At 42.4% G+C, this 24,744-nt stretch overlaps 1 protein-coding gene across 4 annotated transcripts; it reads left to right on the forward strand.

Annotated features, from left to right (window-relative positions):
• Window positions 1-446: 446 nt before the first annotated feature.
• On the forward strand, window positions 447-22,944 carry LOC146626030 (NACHT, LRR and PYD domains-containing protein 12-like). 4 transcript variants are annotated; one of them, XM_085363148.1, is made up of 11 exons: window positions 447-506; window positions 6,222-6,470; window positions 9,522-9,763; window positions 9,865-11,650; window positions 13,719-13,892; window positions 14,886-15,062; window positions 16,200-16,376; window positions 17,322-17,495; window positions 20,204-20,380; window positions 20,718-20,885; window positions 22,420-22,944. In XM_085363148.1, the coding sequence occupies exons 2-11, from the start codon at window positions 6,355-6,357 to the stop codon at window positions 22,427-22,429; spliced, it is 3,201 nt and encodes a 1,066-aa protein (XP_085219274.1). In that variant the 5' UTR covers window positions 447-506; window positions 6,222-6,354; the 3' UTR covers window positions 22,430-22,944. The 4 variants fall into 4 exon arrangements, with proteins under 4 accessions (XP_085219274.1, XP_085219276.1, XP_085219277.1 ...); XM_085363150.1 differs by having other exon boundaries at window positions 9,868-11,650; XM_085363149.1 differs by lacking the exon at window positions 447-506 and having other exon boundaries at window positions 5,967-6,470.
• Window positions 22,945-24,744: the final 1,800 nt, after the last annotated feature.

Here is a 24,744-nt window from a genome sequence, read left to right on the forward strand (position 1 = left end):
ATGACTTGAAATAGAAACTCAAAGTAAAGATGGGGAAATGTACCTGTCAGGTTTGGACACGAAGGATGGGTGAGATAAAACACTGTGTGTGGATCCTTTCCACGCATTTAATGTCATACACACCTTTAAAGTAACTTTAAACATACAGCCTGCTGATGTTCGTCTGTACTATCATTATCATCGCGACTCTGTGTTTGTGATGCATTTTTCACGCTGGTTCAGCACTGAAAGCTTTAGGTTGAAGTAAAACCAGTAAAAACCTGCGTGACAGGAGCTTTGAATCCCGTGTTGAAGTTTGTTTGCAGGATTTAAATTTCTTTAAAAAATATCTTCAGACTTGGGGGGGGAAATGTTTCTTGTGCAGAAGTTTTTAAAGTTCCCGTATCTCTCTCACACACGCCTGCCGAAATCCATCTGATTTCCTGTAAACGGAGGGGGAGGAGAAAGCAGCCGCTGACGGGGCAGTGTGAGGGCGCAGGAAGCAGAAACGTCGAGCCTGGAGCAGGGTGAGTGTTACTTCAGCTTTCTCCTGCGCTTCTTATCACAGTGTTTTATTCCGTCTTTTAAACCTGCGTGACTCGGTGAAGGGTGGGTGAAACAGATCAGAGTGAGCCCGAAACTGTGTTTGACTTGTTGAAAAGATTCTGTTTTTTAAACACTGCGTGTTTTAATCACTTCCTGGGGGGGGGGGGGGGGGTGAGCGGGATTTGTGGGACACGGCTCCTGTATCGATATCTAAACTGGTGATCTCATATCGTCGTAGTAAAACATAAACATAGTAAATGTTGTTGCAGGATCAACATTGCAAGTGATCAATCACGTTGTTGTGACGTTATTCTTTGGCGCGCCGAGACATTCGTGCATTTATGAAATTCCAGTGTTGCAAGGACAACATCAGTTCTGCTCAGCGTTTATTAAAGGGTCAGGGTCCGTTGATCGGCGGACAGAGGCGGTTTCTTGCAGCTTAAGTACAGTTTTTTGTTTTACGGCGGTTTTTCCCGAAGTCGCAAAGGCATTACGTCACAACATTCTGATTGGTCACTTGCAGTGTTGATCCTGGAACAACACCAACACGACGATATCAGATCGTGCGGTCGGTGACACTGGTTTACAGCTGGAGTCTGTTTATCTGACTCCATCACCATAGCAACCGCCCAGGAGGCTCGTCTCTCGGGTGTAAACTGGTCGCGCTACACAGAACGATGTTCACCTTGTTTCCACGTAAGGACCGCTTAGCACATGGCCGTGTCTTCTCCACGTACACCGGCTCCTATAAAAGCATAAACACGCCGGCTATTTCCGGTTTGATAATCTGACTTGTGTTTTCGTTTGTGGCATGTGAAAGCGCCTCCGGTTAGCCCCACTTACCGCTTTCGAATCACCAAGTTCACGCCGGCTACCCTGGAAATATTTTTGCGCACCTATATGGTTATTTACGATTCACGGTGCTTTTAGGTGCACCTCGGGTTGTTTAAAGGGCCTTCTGGGGTTATTTCCCATGGTGGGATAAACTGATGTGACTTTAGATTTAAAAAGGCTTCACAGACAGCAGATCCTGTCATTGCTTCTGCTCGTCTTTGGATGTTGGTGCCTTTTGTTCCATTCTCTGTGAGTGCACGTGAAAACGATCACAGATGTAGTTGAGGACATTTAATAAGAACGTGGCGGTGCTGGTAGAAAACAAGCCTTTCTAACAACCACACAGGTGCACAAATTACTTTCGAGTGTAGCTGGAGATGGAAGGAAAAGAGGTCTTTGGTTCGAGGCACTTTTGACATCTCTAACCAAGTCGTTTTCTTATTGTTGGACAGTTACAAACATGAATTTCGACTCAACACTGAAAGCATGTGACGCACACTTCTTTGAACTTTAATATATCACAGCGATAAAAACTATGCTACTGGATCTCTAATGCAACACTGCAACAAGATGAGGTGCAAATTACTAAAATGCTCCATAGCAAAGTATTAAAATGGGACTCGGCCGAAGAAAAATCTGCCTTCTGGCTCCATCACCAGCTATAGTCCCTCAAAGCATCCTTCAGCCCAGGGGAGTATCCAGAAGTCTGTGTCTTTGACGGATGTCCTCCAGGATCAGTCTGCAGGCATCAGCGTGTGTCTCAGTCTTTTCGAAACATTGAAAAACATTTGCCATAAAAAGAATTTTGCATATACATTTTAGGAAAACTGTTATTTTTTTTGATCTATTTTAATCCACATGATAAGGGGAAGAAAAAATAAATACGTTTGCAACATCATCATTATACAGAAAGAAACCAAAGACTAATTTCAAATGGCTAAAGCAATCCTCACCCACACTGCAGTGAAGACCAATAACTGCATTTTACAGACATGTAAACTATTCAAATTAGTCTTAAAACCTTTCCATAATCCCGACAGAGAGGAACAGGATGCACATTTCTTTATTAACTCTGAAAATAAACAAACATTCACCTGTTAGTGAAGCATGACAGGAATAAGGTGATTCTCTACATGTCTGTGTGAGACAGCTAATATGTATCAGAGCAAACCGGTCAAACCTGACTTTAGATAGAAAAACGTGCACAGACATGCAGTGTGTTTATTATGGATGACTGACACATGAATTCAGGGATTAATAAGGTATTCTGATTCTGATATTAGCAGCACGGTGGTTAGTACTGTTGCTGCACAGCAAGAAGGTCCTGAGTTCAATTCCACCATCAGGCCGGGGTCTTTCTGTGTGGAGTTTGCATGTTCTCCCCGTGTTTGCGTGGGTTCTCTCCGGGTACTCCGGCTTCCTCCCACCGTCCAAAGACATGCAGCTTGTGGGGATAGGTTAATTGGATAATCCAAATTGTCACTAGGTGTGAATGTGAGTGTGAATGGTTGTCTGTCTCTGTGTGTTGGCCCTGCGACAGACTGGCGACCTGTCCAGGGTGTACCCCGCCCCTCGCCCTATGACAGCTGGGATAGGCTCCAGCGCCCCCCGCGACCCTGAAAAGGATAAGCGGAAGCGAATGGATGGATGGATGATTCTGATATTATGCCTGAAAAATGCTCGGGACAGTACGGCACCTAAAGCAAAGCAGAAGTCCCCCTGCATGAATGTGGCGTGGTGACAGCTCCAGGTAAGCTTGGCACAGAAAAGTAAGGAAATGTATATTTGGTGTATCTGTTTTTCTTTGTTGTTGTCTGTTACCTTTTTCTGCCACTGACATGCTGGATGTTGTGTCAGACCTGAACACACCAACATGTGTTTCAAGTTTCACTTATTTCTAATGTTCAGCTGTTAGTTTAACAGCAGCACAAGCAGTACAGTATAGCGGGAGAAATAATTATTAGATCTGCAGCTGATTTTGTACTTACAAAGAAATGAACAGTTTCTAATTTGTGTGGAAGTTTCATTTCAACGGAGAGAGACAGGATATCGACCAAAAATCCAGAAAAACTCCCTCCCATCTGTTACAACGTAGTGTGGTTCCTCCACGACACAACGACTTGCACGGAGCTCCAGACCGAGGTCCATTGATGGTCACTATATTTTTTCCATTTCAGAATAATGGCACCAACAGTTGTCCCCTTCTCACCGAGGGTCTTACTGATGGTTTTGTAGCCCATCCCAGCCTTGTGCAGGTCTACAGCCTTGTCCCTGACCTCCTTTGATGGCTTTTTGGTCTTGTCCTTGGTGGTGGAGAGGAAAGAAATTGAATCTGTGGACAGGTCTGCTTTATGTACAGTGTCAATCTGCAGAAGCCAAAATTCTGGGAAGTAGTAGGTCATGTTTTGTTGGTGGACGAAATATTTATTTCAATCAGAGAAATGCAAATCAGTTTAAATCTTTTGTGTATTTTCGTCTCTCGCCCATTAAAATAAAACTTCCATAAACGTCTGACCTGTTCGTTTCTTAGTGAGCAAACATACAAATTCAGCAGAGGATCAAATCATTTTTTGATCCTTCACTGTGCAAAGTACTGCTGTGATGATCGTGAATTCACAAGATGAATGATCTTTGGCAGCATTACTTTTACTTCCTGTCTCGTTGCTCTCAGCTTATTTGCAGCACTGGTGTTATAGTTATAGTTTTATATTGTAATTGCTCTTCATGGGTCTCTATGACCTGTTCCTCAGATAATGTGTGTGGAGGAGCTCAGTTGATCCATTTGGTTTAGAAGAGTTTGCCATACGTTATTATAGAAATCACTGTTATTTGATAAATAAAAAATAATCAAACTAATTTTTATGAAGCTTTGAATTATTTGTCATTTCATGATTGGTCATAGATTGAAAGGGGGCACTGCTCCAGCAGGTTGTCTGTGTCTGCCAGTTGTCAGGTTTTTTTTTAACTTTATTGCTTTTTTAGTTATGTTGTTGTCTGATTTTGAGCCCGAGGAAATCCTTAAGCATCGGCTTGTGCTCTGTGGAATGTGTTTTTTTTTTTTTTTTTTTTTTATTGGCAATCCTGACAGTTGTTCGAAGTCTTTGTCATTCACAAACAATTACATACTCACGGGAGTTTCTTCTGGATCTTCAGTGGAATCGCCCGTCTCTGGATTCTTTTCACCCTTCAGTGTTTAACAGCCCTGGATTATCCAGTAATCACAGGAGCACTTTAGATTTTAATAAAGTCAAAATAAGGAAGTGGTGTAAGAAGGGAGGTCTACACAGCGATTGAGAAAGCGAATACGATACAGTCGTTTTCCTTTTGCCATCAATAATCCTGGCTAATGTGCAGTCTCTGAGGAGTAAACTGGATGAACTGCATTTGAATGTCATGCATTTACGTGTCCACAGGGATACATGTCTAATGGTATTCACAGAGACTTTGCTCAGGGATTCTGACCCTAATTCTCTGGAATTAAATGGCTTCGGGTTTCCCATACGTTTGGATCGGGACCCCGGAGTTACCCAGAAATCTCACGGAGGAGGAGTGTGTTTATATATTAATCAGAAATGGTGTGAAAAGAGATCTAACCCTAATAACAAACATGGTCTTCGAGAGCTCTTATAAGGCTGATTTATGAAAGAAAAAAAGCTTTTATTAAAGCTTTGTCCTTTGATGAAAGATGGGTGGGAAATCTTTTTGAAACAATTATGACTAATAAAAGTCCAGCGCCTGATAATATGTGCTACAAAATGTGTGCTGAGCAATTATGCGGCATCTTTTCGTACATCTTTCTTTTATCATGTCAGCAACAGAAGGGTCCAGAAAAACTCAATTATTTCTCCAGCTGCAAAAACACAAAACCTACATCATTAAATTATTTTAGGCCTGTTGCCATCTTTAGTGATGAAGTCCTTTGAAAGACTTATAAGGAAGGAGATTCTGCAGCAGGTAGAAAAGCTTATCAATCAACTACAATTTGCACACAGGCCTCGTAGAGGTGTTGATGATGCAGTGACTACTTTATTAAATTTCTTATATCACCATCTGGATGGGGCCAAAGCTCATGCTCGGCTCTTATTTATTGATTGTTCTTCAGCTTTTAATACTATCCAGCCACACCTCTTAGCCGATAAATTTCTTAATCAATTTAAACTTGATTTTAATCGCGTTAGTTTGATTTGAGACTTTTTAAATTTCTCTACTGGTTCACCACAGGGTTGTTGTCTCCCTCCTCTACTACTTGGTATGGTAATTTGTCTTTGATCAATAAGACTAGACTTAGTAACCTGGTTAAAGTGGCTGGTCAGATTTCAGGGAGGTCTAAGGTCCAGCTTGTGGACTTTTATAACAGGCAGGTGCTGTGGAAGACAACCTCTGTTGTATTATGTTCAGACCGTCCTCTGAGCATTACACGATAGCGGACATACCGCAAATCAATTTCCCACTGGGGACAATAAAGTTACCATTGACCATGGGTGTTCCTATGCTGGAGATGTCGTGAATATTTGAATGAAGATGAGTGCAATAGCTTTGAATGACACTGTGTTCTGTCATTATTTGTTCACATATTGAAATATAGTCATTCAATTATTTGGAGCAACATTTTGAAATGTAGGACAAATGTCTCAGAATTTAGTGTTTGAATGTGTCTCATATTAAAAAAATCTGTCTCTCTAACATCTAAATGGTTCTTTTCTCCCTTCCTGTGATTTAAGAAAAACCCTCACATTCGCGTCCTCCTGAGACCCTGCCCATTCATTTATGTTTCATTTATGTAGTGGACACACACAAAAGTTAAACTGACAGATGCTTTTTTCACGCTATTGCACTGATCACTGCTTTTTTCATTATTTCAGGGTGACCACTGGCCTGAACCACCTCTGATCAGCTTTTCTGGAACTGAAAACTCGATGTTTCCCCTCAGCTCAGAGTTTGGGGTCAAACAAAGGCCCTGAGCTCACAGTCACCTCTCATACTAAAGTGTAGAAAATGAATAATTGTGTGGAAAATGAGAAGGACGGCGCCGACTCTTCACAATGTAACAGTAAGCAGTCCAAAGCAGATCCACTGGCCTTCAGTAATGAACCCAGAGCCTTGGACACAAAGTAAGAGAACTGCCACTGACTTATTTTTAATCTCTTTATCCCAGAGATGCCATATTATATATACAACAGTGTAAATTAAGTAGATCCTGTTTCTGCTTTAAAATGTAGTGTAACTTTCTTAAGGTGGATTCTGGAGAGAGTATGATAAGCTGGAAATATGGAATGTATTTCTGTGTTTCAGATATTTGCTGCAAATGATTTCTAGTTGAGAGAGAGAAGAATTAACTTGGGAGATTATCCTGCCTGATTCTTAATTTGTGGTTGTTGTTTTTTTAAAAAGAAAAAAGAAGAAGAAAAGAAGAAAATAATGTTATTATCACAAACATCATATGAAAGACTCACATGATCAATAGTGTGTCTCACTGTGAGACTGTGCCTCACCCTATCACGTTACTTATTTAGGTCACCTGTCCTGCTCTTCTGCGTCGTGCCATGCATTTATAAAGATATAAGCATTCCACACTGCACTGGACAGCATATACTACATCCTTAAGTTTGTGTTTGGGAGTTTTGCCTTTGGGATGAACCAGTTTTTCCCTGAGGGAGTGGCTGGGTCGGAAGTACACTGGGATCCAGTGCAATGTGTCAATCCCTGGCTACCAAAACTAGTGACTTGGGTCATGGAATGTCACCTCTCTGATGGGGAAGGAGCATGAGTTAGTGCATGAGGTTGAGATATATTGACTAGGTATAGTGGGGCTCACCTCAATGCATGGCTTGGGCTCTGGAGCCAAACTCCTGGTGAGGGTCTGGTCTCAGTCTGAAGTTGTGCCCTTGATGAGAGGCAGCGGGCTGGGATGCGTGTCCTAGTATCCCCTCAGCTTGCTGCCTGCATGTTGCGGTTTCTCCCGGTGGACGAGAGGGTTTGTTCTCTGCAACTTTGGGTTAGGGAATGGGTGCTGACTGTCACCTGTGCTTATGCGCTAAATGACAGTTCAGAGTACCCAACCTTCTTGGAGTACCTAGGCAGGGTGCTAAATCTGGGGACTCATACGGGGAGACTTCAACGCTCATCTGGGCAATGATAGTGAGACCTGGAGGGGCGTAATTAGGAGGAATGGCCTGCCAGATCTGAACCTGAGCAGAGTTTTGTTATTGGACTTCTGTGGACCATAGTTTGTCCATAACGGACACCATGTTCGAACATAAGGGTGTCCATAAGTGCACATGGCACCAGGGTGGTTGGTACCTGTCATGGTAAAAACCCCCGAACCAAATGGTGGACACCAGAGGTGAAAGGAGCCACCAGAAGGAGTCCTATCGGGCTTGGTTAGCCTATGGGATATCAGAAGCAGCTGAAAGGTGCTGACAGGCCAAGCGGAATGCAGCTCGGGCAGTGGCTGAAGCAAAAAGTTGGGTGTAGGAGAAGTTTGAAGAGGCCATGGAAATAACCTTTGGACTGTCTCGAAGAGATTCTGACAATCTCTCAGGTGACTCAGGAGGGAAAGGCAGTGCTCTACTCGCACTGTGTATAGTGCGGGTGGAGAACTGCTAGTTTCGACTGAGAACATTGTCGGGCAGTAGAAGGAATATTTCAGTGGAGGAAGCAGAGTCTGGGGAATAGAGGATTATGGATCAGATTTGATAGACTCATCTATCAAACCCACATAGCAGACAGGGTCTGGCCTGGATCTGGTATCAAGCTGGCACTGCTGGCTGACTTCTGGCATGGTAAGTGGTATGTCATCCAGATATGGGCCAGGCCTGGCAAGATGGCACTGTTTATGTGATGGCATTCCACATCTGGCCCGATTGTGGTTTGGGTTATGTGGCCCAGGCTCATAGAAAACAGGTCTGGCCCGGATTCGTCATCAAGCTGGCACTTCTGACTGACTGATATCATGGTATGGTGTATGTCAACCAGATGTGGGCCAGGTCTGACAATGATGGCACTATTTATGTTCCTATTTTAGTTAGAAGACCCAAAATGCCATGTTGCAATACTATACTGCTATGGTAGCTAATGTTTCAAATAGAGGTTTGACAGGTTTCTGAGTGTACACTTTATCCAAAACCTAGTGACGGTTTACTCAGGTTTATCACTCAGTGGCTGTAGCTCAGGAGGTAGAGCAGGTCACCTACTGATCGGAAGGTTAGCGTTTCCATCCCTGGCTCCTCCAGTCTGCATGTCAAGAGTATGAATGTGTATGAATGTAGTTAGAAAGCACTCAATTTAGAAAAAGTGTCTGATTGGGTGAATGTGGCATTTTGTATAGAGCACTTTGAGTAATCCGGGAGAGTAGAGAAGCGCTATATAAGAATCAGTCCATTCACTATCTGAACAGAGTTTCATGTTACTTTTGCACTATTATGTTCCGGCACATGTTGTCATTACATGGCTTGATTAAGGTACACATTAGGCTGACATCTGGGGCCAGAGCTGAAACTGTTCTGGGCCAGCACAGGGCCAGCAGTGTGTGTGTGCAACTGGCCCGTGGCTGCGCACAACTTAGACATGGCCCACATAGCGCAAAGAATGACGGCCCTTTGGTGGCCCAGATCAGGGCCACCAAAGGGCAGTCATTCTTACGTATGTGGGCCATATGTAAGCACATTGTGTGGGCCAGATCCGGGCCATGCCAATTTTGCTATGTGGGAAGGGGATGAGAGGCTTCTCGGCTTAGGCTGCTGCCCCTGCGACCCAGCCCCGGGTAAGCGGAAGAAGAAGAAACTGGATGGATGGATGGATGGATGGATGGATGGATGGATGGATGGGTTTCGAGGTGATTTAGTTTGTGAGGGAGAGATGTTTCGAGTCATATCGAAATGTTATGAATTCTGAACTAAATCTGTTGTTTTAATCCTTTATGTTAAAAAAAGAGACAAGGGGGCTCATTAAAATATGAATTTGATACTTTTGGATGCCAGTAGCTTAAAGTAGAGCATGTCTTTAAAAGGTCTAAAGGAAGCATAAATTTAATTCAAGTCTTGAATTAAAACAGGAAAGTAGCTGCACACTAACCCTTCACAGTGACTGTCCAGGATTTTACATGTTTTGTCAGATCTAGATCTTTTTCACTTACACCAAATGATGAAAATATTTGTTCACAGAGAGAGGAGAAGTAATAGGAGTGGTGTTTGTGAGGAGGAGCAGCCGTCCTGCTGTGCTTTGTGTCAGGACATCCTGAAGGATCCAGTCTCTACCAGCTGTGGACACTGGTTCTGCAGAGGGTGCTTCTCCTCATACTGGGACCAGTCTGCTTCATCAGGAGACTCGTCCTGTCCCCAGTGTGGAAAAAGATCCAGAACCAGAGCTGGACTGCAGACAGCCAGTCAGAGCAGCTGTGTACAAAGTAAGACTGAACATCTGTCTGCTGATGGACCCATTTCTGAAAACTGGACTTCTGGTTGTTCAGACATTGAAGAGTTTTCTTTCTGTTTTTCTTTCTGTCAGCAGATGTTGGTCTGCAGGAGGTTTTAGATGAACATAAGATCAATCTGAGGAGGAGATGTGTGCGTGTGACTGAAGGAAGTGATGAAACAGGAAGTAGAACCCTCCTCAACACCATCTACACTGAGCTCTACATCACAGAGGGACAGAGTGAAGAGGTTCATACCCAACATGAGGTGAGGCAGCTGGAGACAACTTCAAAAAAGACTTTTGATGACGCTCCAATCAGGTGCCAGGACATCTTTAAAGCCTTACCTGACCAACAGAGACCCATCAGAGTGGTTCTGACCAACGGCGTGGCTGGTGTTGGAAAAACCTTCTCAGTGCAGAAGTTCACTCTGGACTGGGCAGAGGGCTTGGAGAACCAACATGTCAGTGTGGTGGTTCTGCTTTCATTCAGGGAGCTGAACCTGATCAGAGATGAGCAGTACAGTCTTCTGGAGCTGCTCCATGTTTTCCATCCAACATTACAGAAGGTCACAGCAGAGAAGCTGGCTGTCTCTCAGCTTTTGTTCATCTTTGACGGCCTGGATGAAAGCAGACTTTCATTGGATTTCACCAACAGGAAGCTGCTGTCTGATGTCACACAGAAGTCATCAGTCAGCCAGCTGCTGACAAACCTCATCCAGGGGAATCTGCTTCCCTCGGCTCTCGTCTGGATAACTTCCCGACCCGCAGCAGCCAATCAGATCCCTCCTACATGTGTTGACAGGCTAACAGAAGTACGAGGCTTCACTGACGCCCAGAAGGAGGAGTACTTCAGGAAGAGATTCAGTAATGAAGAGCTGTCCAGCAGAATCATCTCCCACATGAAGACATCCAGGAGCCTCCACATCATGTGTAGTATCCCAGTCTTTTGCTGGATCACTGCTACAGTTCTGGAGCACATGTTGACTACAGAGCAGAGAGGAGAGCTGCCCAAGACCCTGACTGACATGTACTCACACTTCCTGCTGGTTCAGAATAAGAGGAAGAAGAACAAGTACCATGAGGGACATGAGACGAGTCCACAGGAGCTGACGGAGGCTGACAGGGAAGTTCTTCTGAAGCTGGGGAGGCTGGCGTTTGAACATCTGGAGAAAGGAAACATCATGTTCTACCAAGAAGACCTGGAGCAGTGTGGTCTGGATGTCACAGAGGCCTTGGTGTACGCAGGAGTTTGTACAGAGATCTTCAAAAGAGAGTTTGTAATCTTCCAGAAACCAGTCTACTGCTTTGTTCATCTGAGCATTCAGGAGTTTCTGGCTGCAGTCTACATGTTCCACTGTTTCACCAACAGGAAGACAGAGGTGTTGGAGGACTTCCTGGGACAAAAGTACAGTGGGTCAGCTCTGGATGCTTTCCTTAAACAAGCCATGGAAAAGTCCCTCCAGAGTAAAAATGGCCACCTGGACCTGTTTGTCCGCTTCCTTCATGGCCTCTGTCTGGAGTCCAACCAGAGACTCTTAGAAGGTTTGCTGGGTCAGACGGAGAACAGTCCAGAAACCATCCAGAGAGTCATCAACAACCTGAAGAAGATGAACAGTGATAAAATCTCTCCTGACAGAAGCATCAACATCTTCCACTGTCTGATGGAGATGAACGACCTCTCAGTACATCAGGAGATCCAAAAGTTCCTGAAGTCAGAGAACAGATCAGAGAGACTCTCTGAGATCCACTGCTCAGCTATGGCCCACATATTGCAGATGTCAGAGGAGGTTCTGGATGAGTTGGACCTAAAGAAGTACAACACATCATTGGAGGGACGACGCAGACTTATTCCGGTTGTGAGGAACTGCAGAAAAGCTCGGTGAGTCCAGATCTGATCATTAGCATTATTGATCAGTGCTAATTAGTAGTTTAGTTAGTCTCAGGTTTCATGTTTCACCTCTCAGAGGGGAAGTCCAGATGCTTTTCTATCCAAGATCCTTAGACAACTACAGATGAACTATGAAGTGAGCATTGAAAACTGAATTTCTCCGTAAATGTTCTGCAAAGTCAAAATTTATTGATACTTCAGTCTTTAATAATTTAATTTCAGGGCCTCTTTAGTACCAGGTTTTAGTACTCAATTCTACTCAGAAAAATAATTAGAAGTTTGCATCTCCAGCCTCTACCAAACCAAATAAATAATAATTACTGCTAGAGTTGCAGTGCTGAAAACAAACATATTCCAAGCCCGAGATGTGGATCTTTTACATGCCCTCTCCTTTAGAATCTTTGATCATCATCCACAAAGAGAACAAATGAGGGCCATAACGATCAATAGCACTGGCTAAAAGTTGATAAAAAAGTTGGAACAATAACACCTGTCCATTGTTGGCCTGTAGCCCATGGCCAGGTCTGACTGCATTCAGTCTTGATCTTCCAGTAGCTACAGGTCCCAGTAAATCCCCCCAGTACTCTATCTGTAGGCTGATCAGCTCCAAGTCCCCAACATTTCACCAATGCCAGGTTATGACTGTTATCATTGGCAGGCCAATCATTTGAAATAGTAAACAAGCTATAACCCATTGTTTCCAGGTGGCTAATTTTTGAGGCATAGATGATAAAGTTAAATTTAAAAGGTATAAATCTCCTGATCCATCCACCTGTTCCAAATATGCACTCACTCCTCGTTTCAATTAAATTAACACTTTTGGTGTTACAGCAGCACAGCTGACTATGTGGTTTGCATCCATGAAACACTTGTTAGATTTTCTCTGCCAATGCCAAACAGCTTGCTCTGGTATTTACTTTTTCCGCTGTCATTTCCTGGATTGAATGTTTGAAGAAACAATTGGCCCATTTCGGGGAAATTTAAAGCTCATTAGCATGCAGAAGAACCAAACACAGGCACAACAGCCTGGCTCCACCTTATCCTGGTCACCAATTTGGTCACACACTAGTGTGGCATAGCATTTGTTACAAGTCAGCCAATGTGGTTGTATTGGTTACTGGCATGGACAGCACAACCAAGCTGATTCCACATGTGTGCAATGAGGTTAAGGTTAGGACTGCGGACAGGTCTTCCTCTCCACTCCCAAACGTAGTCGCTGATAAACCCCACTCTGTGCGTGCAAGTGTTGTCATCTGGAGGATAAGTCCAGGCCCAGACTGTGGAGATATGGGATTGCCACTGGTTACAGTATCTCAGTATCTCTCTGCATTGAGATTTCCTCCAATAATGCAAAGCCTTATTTTTCCAGTGAGTAAGATTCTGCCCCACACTATCACACTGCTTCCACCGAAAGCTGTTACCCGATTGGTGCAGCAGTCAGCATAGTTTCTCCTTAACCAAATCATTTAAATATGGTATACTTGGAGCAGACATCAACTGACCACCGTAGCAGGGTTCATGCTCACAGGCACCAATCAAGAACCTGATTAGCAGCACCTGGGCTACTAGAAGCTCAAAAGAAGAGTCAATAACAGAATAAGCTGTTTGGCACTGGCATAGAAGATTTGGCAAGATTTTTTCATGGTTGCAACCGACATACTCAAATCTGCTGCTCTACCCACAAATGGATTGTTCTTCATTTCCTAAGAAATGGGCCACATTTAGGGAAAGATAGTCAGGATTTTCATGGTATAAGATCTATTGCCAAGAAGCAGTTATAGCAAAGGAATATTCTACCAACACAAATTTCCTTTTCTTTTGTGCTAAGTTTATATCCCATGTGTTACTTTTTCTTTAGTCGGACATTTGTAATAAAGTGCTATTTTGTATTTTATCAGAATTTTAGAGCTCAGTCGTCAAATTGTTCACACACCATCACAGATGAGATGTTTGCATATTATGATGTTACCCTCTTTTACCTTCATATACATTCAGTCTGTGTTTATAATGGAGAGTTTCTGCTTTTATACTAACATATTAATATTTTCTCAAACTGAAGACTGAATTCTTGTGGTCTCTCAGAGACTCACTGTGAAGTTGTGGCCTCAGCTCTCAAGTCAAACCCCTCCCATCTGATAGAGCTTGACATGAGTTACAATGACCTGCCGTGTCCAGGAGTGAAGGTTCTGTGTGCTGGTCTGGAGAGTCCAAACTGTCGACTGGAGACTCTGAGGTGAGTACACTGACTGCAGCTGTTATTTTTCTATAGTTCAGATATTTGGTGGAAAGTTTGAAACTTATTTCTGTTCATATATGTTCAGGATGTTCAGGATGTGTCTGCTTTGAAATTTTTCCTTACCAAAAGTAACTACGACCTGCAGAATCCAAAAGACCAAGCAACTGTTTTTTTTCTTTTGACTTATTGTCAGACTGTAGCAGGATTCATTTAATTACTGAGAGTCTTTAAAATCAGGTTTCTAAATCATCCTCACACACATCTTGAACCTCAGACTAAGGTACGGATTAGGATTGAGCCTGTAGTATAGATAGCTTTAGTAAATGCTATTGTGTGGAAAAATATGTGATGATAATGGTAAATGGCCTGTATTTATATAGCGCTTTACTAGTCCCTAAGGACCCCAAAGCGCTTTACATATCCAGTCATCCACCCATTCACACACCGGTGATGGCAAGCTACATTGTAGCCACAGCCACCCTGGGGCGCACTGACAGAGGCGAGGCTGCCGGACACTGGCTCCACCGGGCCCTCTGACCACCACCAGTAGGCCACGGGTGAAGTGTCTTGCCCAAGGACACAACGACCGAGACTGTCCAAGCCGGGGCTTGAACCGGCAACCTTCCGATTACAAGGCGAACTCCCAACTCTTGAGCCACGATCGCCCCATATGTTACAGATAATGTTACAGATACTTGAAAGAATAGCATCGCTAATTAGATTTTAATTTACATGATTTATTCTTTCAAATTTACTCAAACTGCTTTGGTTGTTACATTTGAGACAAAGTGAAACACATTCAGATAACTGTAATATTTATGATTTTAGTGTTCTGCACTTACAAAGATGAAGTCATATATTGCAGTTGCTTGAGGTGTGGTTAGTGTCTGACCTGCATGGTGTTTGAGAAAATCACATTGATGAGAACAAATCTTAATAGCTAATCGATGATTTACTAGTGTGTGTGTGTTTTTTTTTCTCTTCACTCAGACTGAAGGACTGCTGGTTGTCAGAGATCAGCTGTGCTACTCTGCTGTCAGCTCTGATGTCGAACCCCTCCCATCTGAAGCATCTGGACCTGAGTGACAATATCAGCCTGCAAGATTCAGGAGTGAAGCTTCTGTGTGCTTTTCTGGAGAGTCCACACTGTCAACTGGAAACTCTGAGGTCAGACACCAAATTTTAGTTGGGTGCTAAGATGCATATGATTTGGAAGTTGTAGTGACACTAAACTGCAGATATAAAACAATGATCAGTATACAATGAAAGTATGTCTCATGCGTGTTTTCAAAAAGACAAGCATCATTGTCAATTCAGTTCTGGATTTAACAGGGAGTCAATGAAGGGAAGCCAATATAGGAGAAATATGCTCTCTCTTTCTAGTCCCTGTCAGGACTCTTGCTGCAGCATTTTGGATTAGCTGAAGGCTTTTCAGGGAGTTTTTAGGACTTCCTGATAATAATGAATTACAGTCGTCCAGCCTGGAAGTAATAAATGCATGAACTAGTTTTTCAGCGTCACTCTGAGACAGGATATTTCTAATTTTAGAGATGTTGCACAAATGGAAGAACGCAGTCTTACATATTTGTTTAATATGTGCGTTGAAGGACATGTCCTGGTCAAAAATGACTCCAAGGTTCCTCACAGTGTTACTGGAGGCCAAGGTAATGCCATCCAGAGTAAGAATCTGCTTAGATACCATATTTCTAAGATTTTCAGGGCCGAGTACAATAACCTCAGTTTGATCTGAATTAAGAAGCAGAAAGTTAGCAGCCATCCAGGTCTTTATGTCTTTAAGACATTCCTGCAGTTTAACTAATAGGGGTGTGTTATCTGGCTTCATGGACAGAGTTGGGTATCATCAGCATAGCAGTGAAAATGTATGCTATGTACAGTACCTGGTACAAGTGATTCCAAAAACTGTACAGTTTTGATTACTGGTTGAACCTCTATCCATCTGTTTAACTTTTCATTAATACTGAGTCAGGTTAAACTTTATTAATCCCAAACTGTCAAAAATCCTGTGTTCCTTAAATTTAAGATAAAAACAAACTCATTCGAATACCTCTGTAAAGTTCATACTCCAATTATTGGTCACCTCAGAGAGATGAGGTCATGTGGTCAGGTTTGTTTGGAGTCTGACCTTCTTCCTGTTTGTGTCTAAAGTTTGATTCAATCTTAATGTTAACAGAAGGCTTGATGATAATTCATGATAATAAGTCTGTTGATTAAAAAAAATAACCTCACTGATGAGGACATCAAAAAATGAAACTTAAATATCTACATCTTTTTTTCTTCATTCAGAATGACAAATTGCAGATTGTCAGAGGTCAGCTGTGATTACCTGAACTCAGCTCTGAAGTCCAACCCCTCCCATCTGAGAGAGCTGGACCTGAGCAGCAACTACGACCTGCAGGATTCAGGACTGAAGCAGTTGTGTGTTTTTTTGGAGAGTCCACACTGTATACTGGAGACTTTAAGGTCAGCACCATGTTTTAGTTGTGCTGAGATAAACATGTGAAGAAGAAGAAGTCCAAATTAAGTTTGTTTCAAAGCTGAATATCTGAGCTTCAATGAGGTTTGAATTTCAGTGTGTGTTTATGGGTCTTTAACATAATTTAATGGATTCTCATAAATTTAGTATTTGTAATTCAGATAATTCTTGCAAAGAATTACTGCAATCTAAGAATGGCCAGAAACTGCAGGTTTCTTTCTGCATCTTATTTCTAACTTTAATTCAAATCTTCATTAGCTCACTTTCACTTGACACTATACACAGTACAATTGTGCATCATTTAATTTAATACAGTGGTACTGTGTCATGTTTAACCGCCAATCAGAGCCAAGGATCAGACACTGACAGCCGCTGACAGGTTTAGCAGGTTTCTTAAACAGGTAGACAGTCCTCTGCTTGTTCTCCATGCGCCAATTCTTATCTACCAATCTGAGAAACACAGCCTTTATCTATTTCCAGGCACAATGCCAGTGTCGCAGATGGGACCACTTCACCATCTTGACTGGACATTACAGTCAAGATGGTAATTTAAAGAAACTTCAAATGTAAATAAACTGTTAGCAGAAGAGCTGAGGGTGTTGTGTGCATACTCAATCCAAGTTAGATGGGAGCTCAAGGTGACTGAGTTTGAAGATACTTCACATCGTAAGACTGTTTCTAAGTACTGGTTTGGCCAAGACTCACTCCAACAATTTATTTACCAGGATGCAAACCTGACGTTAAGCTCAGCTTTGCCCCTAAAGCTTCACATGTCAAACACAGTAAGAGAAGCTGAAACACAGATGTGAGGAGCAGATGTTCATCAGATTATGATGTCACTCTATTTTATCTTCATATACATTCAGTCTTGTGTTTCTAATGCAGATTTTCTGCTGTTATAAAAACACATTTTATATTTTCTCTAACCACAGACTGGCTGGTTGTGGACTCTCAGAAGCTCACTGTGACAATGTGGCCTCAGCTCTGAAGTCCAAATCCTCCCATCTGACAGAGCTGGACATGAGTTACAATAAGCTGCATGATTCTGGAGTGAAGTGTTTGTCTGCTGGACTGGAGAGTCCAAACTGTCGACTGGGGACTCTGAGGTCAGTTCACTGACTGGTTTTTACTATATTTCAAATCTTTATGTTTGAAACTTTTTTTACATGTTTTATTCTTAAATTGACTTGGCTGTCTCTGACCACTACTGTGTGTTTTTTAACATCGCCGGTTTTATTCAGCGGGAGACCTCGGTGCAAACTGTGAGGAGGCGCTATCTAACCTCTGAAGTGGCTGCAAATTTTACCAGGGTTTTAGACGAATGCTACCCTGTGATTTTACCTGCACCCTGTGATTAGATTTTTAATCATTTTAACAGAAAACTGAAGAAAAGCCTTGACTCCGTTGCTCCACTCACCACCAAAAAGATTAATGTAAAACATGCATCACCCTGGAGAAACAAAGAAGTCAAAAAACTCAAAAGAAAATGCAGGGCAGCAGAAAGGAGATGGAGGAAAAATAAAAATACTATCAACCATCAAATATTTTGCGAGCAACTTAAAATGTACAATAATACATTAGGGAATTCAAGAAATTCATACTTCGCCAAAATAATCAATAATCAAAAATAATCCCAAGGTCCTCTTTTCCACCATAGATCATTTATTTAACCCTGATTTTAAAAAGCCCCCAAAGAAGCCCCACAGACTCGCTCTGTGAGCAGTTTGCAGACCACTTCAGGGGAAACGTCAGCGCCATCAGATCTGATATTTTATCTTATCCCGATATGATTTTAAACACATCTGAGGGCTCGATTGTACCTGAGGAGACACTGGACAGCTTTGTCCTGGTTAATGCTGAGAACCTTCAGAAAGTTTTCTCCACAGTGAGACCCACCACATGTCTTTTAGATCCAATCCCTTCTTCACTCTTTAAAACACTTTATGGATTTTTTGAAGCTGAGCTTTTATACATGATGAATTGCTCTCTTCAGTTGGGTGTCTTCCCTGCTGCCTGCGGCGGTGGTGAGGCCCCTTCTGAAGAAGAGCAATTTGGATTGTAATGATTTTAATAACTACAGACCTGTATCCAACTTACCATTTTTAAGTAAAGTCTTAGAAAAACTTGTTTTTACTCAGATTACTGATTTTCTCAATGATAGACAGATCCTGGAGATATTCCAGTCTGGATTTAGGGTGAACCACAGCACAGAGACGGCTCTCCTAAAGGTTTTAAATGATCTTAGATGTAACTGGGACTCCCAAAAGCTCTCAGTCCTGGTGCTACTGGATCTAAGCGCAGCCTTTGATACAGTAGACCACGCTGTTCTTTTAAACAGACTGAAACACATGGTGGGCCTCTCTGGTGCTGTACACAACTGGTTCACTTCCTATCTCTCAGACAGAACTTTTATGGTGAGTATGGACACATGCTCCTCTAAGATCCATAAAATGACATGTGTTAACTGTATTTTAGATATAAGATCTTGGATGGCAGAAAACTTTTTACAGCTTAACCAGGACAAAACTGAAGTTTTAATCGTCGGTCCTGAGGCTCAGAGAGAGAAACTCTTGTCTAAATTAGAGGCATTTTCACTATGTCCTTCGCTACAAGTGAAAAACCTGGGTGTTATTTTTGACTCTGAGCTTGGTTTTATCCCACATGTTAAACATGTAACCAAAATTGGATTTTATCATCTAAAAAATATAGCCAGAGTCGCCCTATTCTCTCTCGGGCCAACACGGAGATGCTGATGCATGCTTTTATTACCAGTCGCATTGATTACTGCCCTGCTCTCTGGTCTTCCTAAAAATAATATTTCAACTTTACAACTTTTACAAAACTCGGCAGCTCGTGTGCTGACGAAGACCAGAGGGCGGGCCCACATTACACCGGTTTTAGAATCGCTGCACTGGCTCCCCGTGTGTTTCAGGATCGATTTTAAAGTTCTTTTATTGGTTTTTAAATGTCTTAATGGTCTTGGGCCTTCTTATCTCTCAGATCTGCTTTTACCATACGAACCCTCGCGGACCCTGAGGTCCTCTGGTACTGGCCTTTTGATTGTCCCTAAAGTCAGGACACATACTCACGGAGAGGCAGCTTTTCAGTGGTATGGTCCTCGTCTGTGGAACAGCCTGCCGGAGGAGCTCAGGGCCGCAGAGAACGTACATGTTTTTAAGAACAGGCTCAAGACCCACCTTTTTAATTTAGCTTTTATTTAACGTTTATTTATTTTGTGCTTATTTATTCTATCCTGTTATTCTATTATTAATTTAGGCTTTACCTAATATTTTTTGATTTTATTCTTATTCATTTTTTAATCTTCTTACTCTATTTATATTTATATTGTATCCCGTTCTTATTTATTTTATCATTTTACCCTGTATATATCCTATTGTGTCATATCTCCAGTGTTTCCTCGGAGGGCGCTCTCTGCACCGGGGCTGTGATCGACCGTGGCTGCTGGGGCTCTGGGGTCCTCTCAGCCTGGCTGGGGGGCTTCTTTGCCTCCCTCCTGCTGTGTGCCCAGCCTGGTGGCTGCGGTCTGTGACCGGCTCCCGGTGCAGACGGCTCCCTGTTATAGTGTTTCCTCACTTGGCTCATGCGAACCCAGCCCAATTTTCCTCTTTAAGTGTGTGTGTGTGTGTGTGGGGGGGGGGGGATATGCGTGTATTCACATCGTTTATGTTAATGAGAGTGTGGCGACTGAGTTGGAGGGTGGGGTGGGCTGCTTTTAACCATGTAAAGCACTTTGTGCTACATTTTTTTTGTATGAAAAGTGCTTTATAAATAAAGATTGATTGATTGAAATTAGATTGGAGTACTGCTGGTTGTCAGAGGTCAGCTGTGCTTCTCTAGTCTCAGCCTTAAAGTCCAGCCTGTCCCATCTGAAACATCTGGACCTGAGTAACAACACTGATGTGCAGGATTCAGGAGTGAAGCATCTGTGTGGTTTCCTGGAGAGTCCAGGATGTAAACTTGAAACTCTGAGGTCAGTCAGCATGTTTTAGTTGTGCTGAGATGAATATGATGTGAAAGTTGTGCTGACACTAAACTGCAGACATCAGGCTGATATTATACTGATCCACACTGAGGATCCATACTCCATAGATACTCCATTCTACCTTAAAATCTAGCTGACATTTAAATAAAAAGCAAAATCTTTTGTACAAAATCTGAGTCAAACAAATAAAAGTTCAGTAGTATGGCATCGTGTGAAGATTATATAGTTCTAGATTTTTAACCTTCCTCGTCTTTCAACAGATAATGAAACACTGAATGACTTCAAGCTGAAACTTACTAATGAACTAATTCTTTTTCTTCTTCAGATTGGAAAACTGTGGTTTGTCAAAGATTGCCTGTGATTATCTGGTATCAGCTTTGAAATCCTCCTATCTGAGACAACTGTACATGAGAAGAAACAACCTTCAGGATTCAGATGTGAAGCAGCTGTCTGATCTGGTGGAGAGCCCACACTGTAGACTGGAGACTCTGAGGTAAATAAATTGTTGGAGTGAGTCCATGGTACTTTCAGCAGTACTATAATTAACACAGTGAAGAATTAAAGAAAAACTCCAGTGTTTCCTGTAAATTTACAGCTTTCTCAGTACCTCTTTTCTCAGTGAAGCCTATGAGACAAGAACACAAAGAGAACAATGACTGTTTTTATTGTGTTCATGTCTACATGAAATACATTTGAAATCCAACTGACATTACAGATTTATAGAGACGTTGGTCCTCACTCATCAAACTGTGGGAGGATTAAATCTGATCTCAGACTTTGTTTTCTCATTTCAAAACTAAACACCTGGTCAGTTTCATTTTTGTCATAGCCCTGAAATCAGAGAACTGTCATTAAATTTATTATCCATGTGACATTTACAGACCAGAAGCTCCGACATCCACGAATCACATTTGTACATGTGTCTTTCTTTCAGTACATTCGGTCATGTTTATTAGTCCAATGATATTTCAGAAACAGATGACCATCTTAAGTCTTTGTCTTTATCTGATGAGCATTAGTAAAAATCATAGTCTTATGTCCTGTTACATATCACAGAGGCAGCGACTGAAAACTGTGATATTAATCTAATAGAATAATAATTACACTGCCATGACTTGATGATAAAGACATGATACTGAGTTAAATGTTGATTTACACAGTTAACATTTCAGCCAGAATTTTTCCAGCTTCAAATAGGCTGGACTTGAATGATGAAGGCTGGAATCTGGGGTAGATTTTTAAGCTAATACTCCAAAAGAAGTCAGGTTAAGTAAAGAGAGATAATGGAAAAATATCCTGGGTATGTTGAACTTAATTCATAGTGCAAACCTGAGCCACCTTGTTGCCCTGAATGGGACTAAAGTCCCTGCTGCTCTTTATACTGGATGTAACTCCCTCCAAGTAGAATGACAGACACAAGGTGTTCTTGACTCCTACTGGCATTTATTAGATGCCATGAGAACTGTACAAAACTGTACAAAGCAACATAAAATAATCAATTTTCACATTAAGGCGTTGTCATAGCGAGTAAACATTAAAACATATTATTCACCAACACAAAACATCCACAATCAGTTCATTTGACCTTTACAAAATGACGACTGTATTACACATAAATAACATAAACTCGACAGGTCTGTCACAAATAAACATCTTATTTTCATACCAGCACATAAAATACTAATTACATGCTCCATTGGCCGCATTAACTTGAAGAGGTTAATAAAAACACCCTCTGTACCCAAACCTTGCTGCACACATCCCCAAATGTCTATCCACAGACTGAGAAAGGGAAGATGCTGCCCTCTACCGAGTGTGGCATGTAAAATATTGTCAAACCTAAACAACAGATTGAACATTGGTTCCATCCTGGACACATTATGTAGAACCTTTAAATGCGTGTTTAAAAACAACAATGGATTTATTAAACATAAATTATTTTAAATTGTAAGTCAAAACCATGAAATTAACTTAAAGTGCATAACTGCCACTTGTTGTCCCCTCTGCTCTTTCTCTTCTCTCTGCAGGTGGAAATGATAAATAAGGTGGTGCATGTGCAGAGTGAGGATGGGCAGTGTCCTGATGGTGCAGAGAGGCTGAATCAGCTGCAGCATGTGTATAGAAACACTCTGGACTGGGCCAGGTGTCTAAGAGGTGGAGTAGAGACGAGAGTGATTAGAGCAGCTTTTAGTCTGTGTTTAATGACGCTAACAGAGATAAAGAGTCAGGCTGAAGAGAGCTGTTAAATTCACAAACCCTCCAATCTCACTGTACTGTTGGGGGGAGGTGACTGTTATCACTGCACTTTCGTGGTCTCACTGAGGTCTTGGTTCATTTCTGTCTCACTGTTCTAGAGTTTTTCAGGTTTTGTTTGTGAACCTTTGGTTTCCTGTTGTTATTTCTTGTATTATTTTCATATATTGTGAGAAGTAGTTAATGTGATTTGGGGTCTATAATAACGATAATGTGATCATTTTATATTATGGGTATTCTAATGATTGTCCAGTTCTGTAACCTAGTGTTTTGGTTCATGTGTTGTCTTTTATTATTGCTCCCTCTTTGATGTTGCTGCTTGTATTCTGTGTAGTTTCCAAGCTGTTCAGTTGGATCTCCATTCAGCAGGTTTTTTGCTATGCCTTTTAATCTCTATGAAACAAATTTGACTTTGAACAGAATATTTCATCAGTCATCATCATCACACTGTAATGATCATAGTGTTTGTATGTTCCCTGTCTCTTCCACAGATGAGTGGATCAAACTTTGCCTAGGGCTCCGTGCCTGCAAATATCTATATTTAGTATACAAATATTTTATACAAACCCCACAATCACGTGTGTGTATGTATGTGAGCACTGAATAAAGTCTAACACTTTGTTCTTTTTACTTGAGTTTTGCTCTTTAAAGAAAGAAGACTGAACTTTGAGCAGGTTACAGTTTCTTTCTTTGATTCCCGTCAAAAGTTCCTTGGAGGATATTGAAGCTGGACTTCAGTGAAGTTTAATGCGAGATGGAACGACTTCAGAGAGAACAGTGACCCCACACATAATAATAATAATAATAACGGCACATGAGATTCTTTGCTTTTTGCGGATGATGTGGTTCTGTTGGCTTCATCGGGTGAGGGCCTCCAGCTCGCACTGGAACGGTTCGCAGCCGAGTGTGAAGCAGCGGGAATGAGGATCAGCACCTCCAAATCTGAGGCCATGGTTCTCAGCCGGAAAAGGGTGGAGTGCCCACTCCGGGTCGGAGATGAGTTCCTGCCCCAAGTGGAGGAGTTTAAGTATCTCGGGGTCTTGTTCGCGAGTGATGGGAGAAGGAAGCAGCGTAAATAAGCTTCCTCTGAAGGGTGGCTGGCCTCTCCCTTAGAGATAGGGTGAGAAGTTCGGCCATCCAGGAGGGGCTCAGAGTAGAGCCGCTGCTGCTCCACATCGAAAGGAGCCAGCTGAGGTGGTTCGGGCATCTGATGAGGATGCCTCCTGGGCGCCTCCTGGGTGAGGTGTTCCGGGCATGTCCCACCGGGAGGAGACCCCGGGGCAGACCCAGGACACGCTGGAGAGATTATATCTCTCGGCTGGCCTGGGAACGCCTTGGTATTCCCCCGGATAAGCTGGAGGAGGTGGCTGGGGAGAGGGAGGTCTGGGCCTCTCTGCTTAGGCTGCTGCCCCAGCGACCCGGCCTCGGATAAAGCGGATGAAGATGGATGGATGGAGATTCTTTGATGAATACATATGACAGCACAGATCCAGTTTCACTCAAGTTTTCTTTTTGCTCAAACATCCTTTATTGTAAATATCCATTGTTTTTACAGTTAGATTGTAGCAGTGTTGAATATTTTAGTATTAGCTAATTTCATCTTGCTGATCATTATCATGGGCCTACTTTGAGCGAGTGTCCACATGTTCTTCAGTGTCTCATTATTTTGAGACCCTAGGTGTCAAACTTATAGTACCATATCACCCATTAGAGCTCTTCTTTCTCACACTGCCAACTTACTTGTAGTTATTAGACGTTTTAGAGCTTTCAGACACCGCTCATGTGGAACGAGCTGCCAGGATGGATTCAGGGGATGGTTAGAGATTCGACTTTAAACTTTCTTTCAGGATGAGTGATAACACAAAATAATTATTTTCCAAACGCATGCAGTTGGTGGGGTTAGGTTCACTGGTGGTTCTTGCCCATAGCTGTGAATGGTTAGCCCTGCATCAGAGTGACGACCTGTCCAGGATGTACCTGCCTCTCACCCTGTGGAAGCTGTGATGTCTTCACTCAGGAAGCCATTGAAGAGGTGCGGGCCACTCAGGACAAGGCAAAATGACAGACACGGCGTTCACAGTCACAAGGCTTTTATTTCT

The sequence above is a fragment of the Diplotaxodon limnothrissa genome, linkage group LG9, assembly GCF_057381915.1.
Source record: "Diplotaxodon limnothrissa isolate DT_005_m linkage group LG9, D_limnothrissa_male_GT1.1, whole genome shotgun sequence".
In the NCBI taxonomy this organism is placed as follows: domain Eukaryota; kingdom Metazoa; phylum Chordata; class Actinopteri; order Cichliformes; family Cichlidae; genus Diplotaxodon; species Diplotaxodon limnothrissa.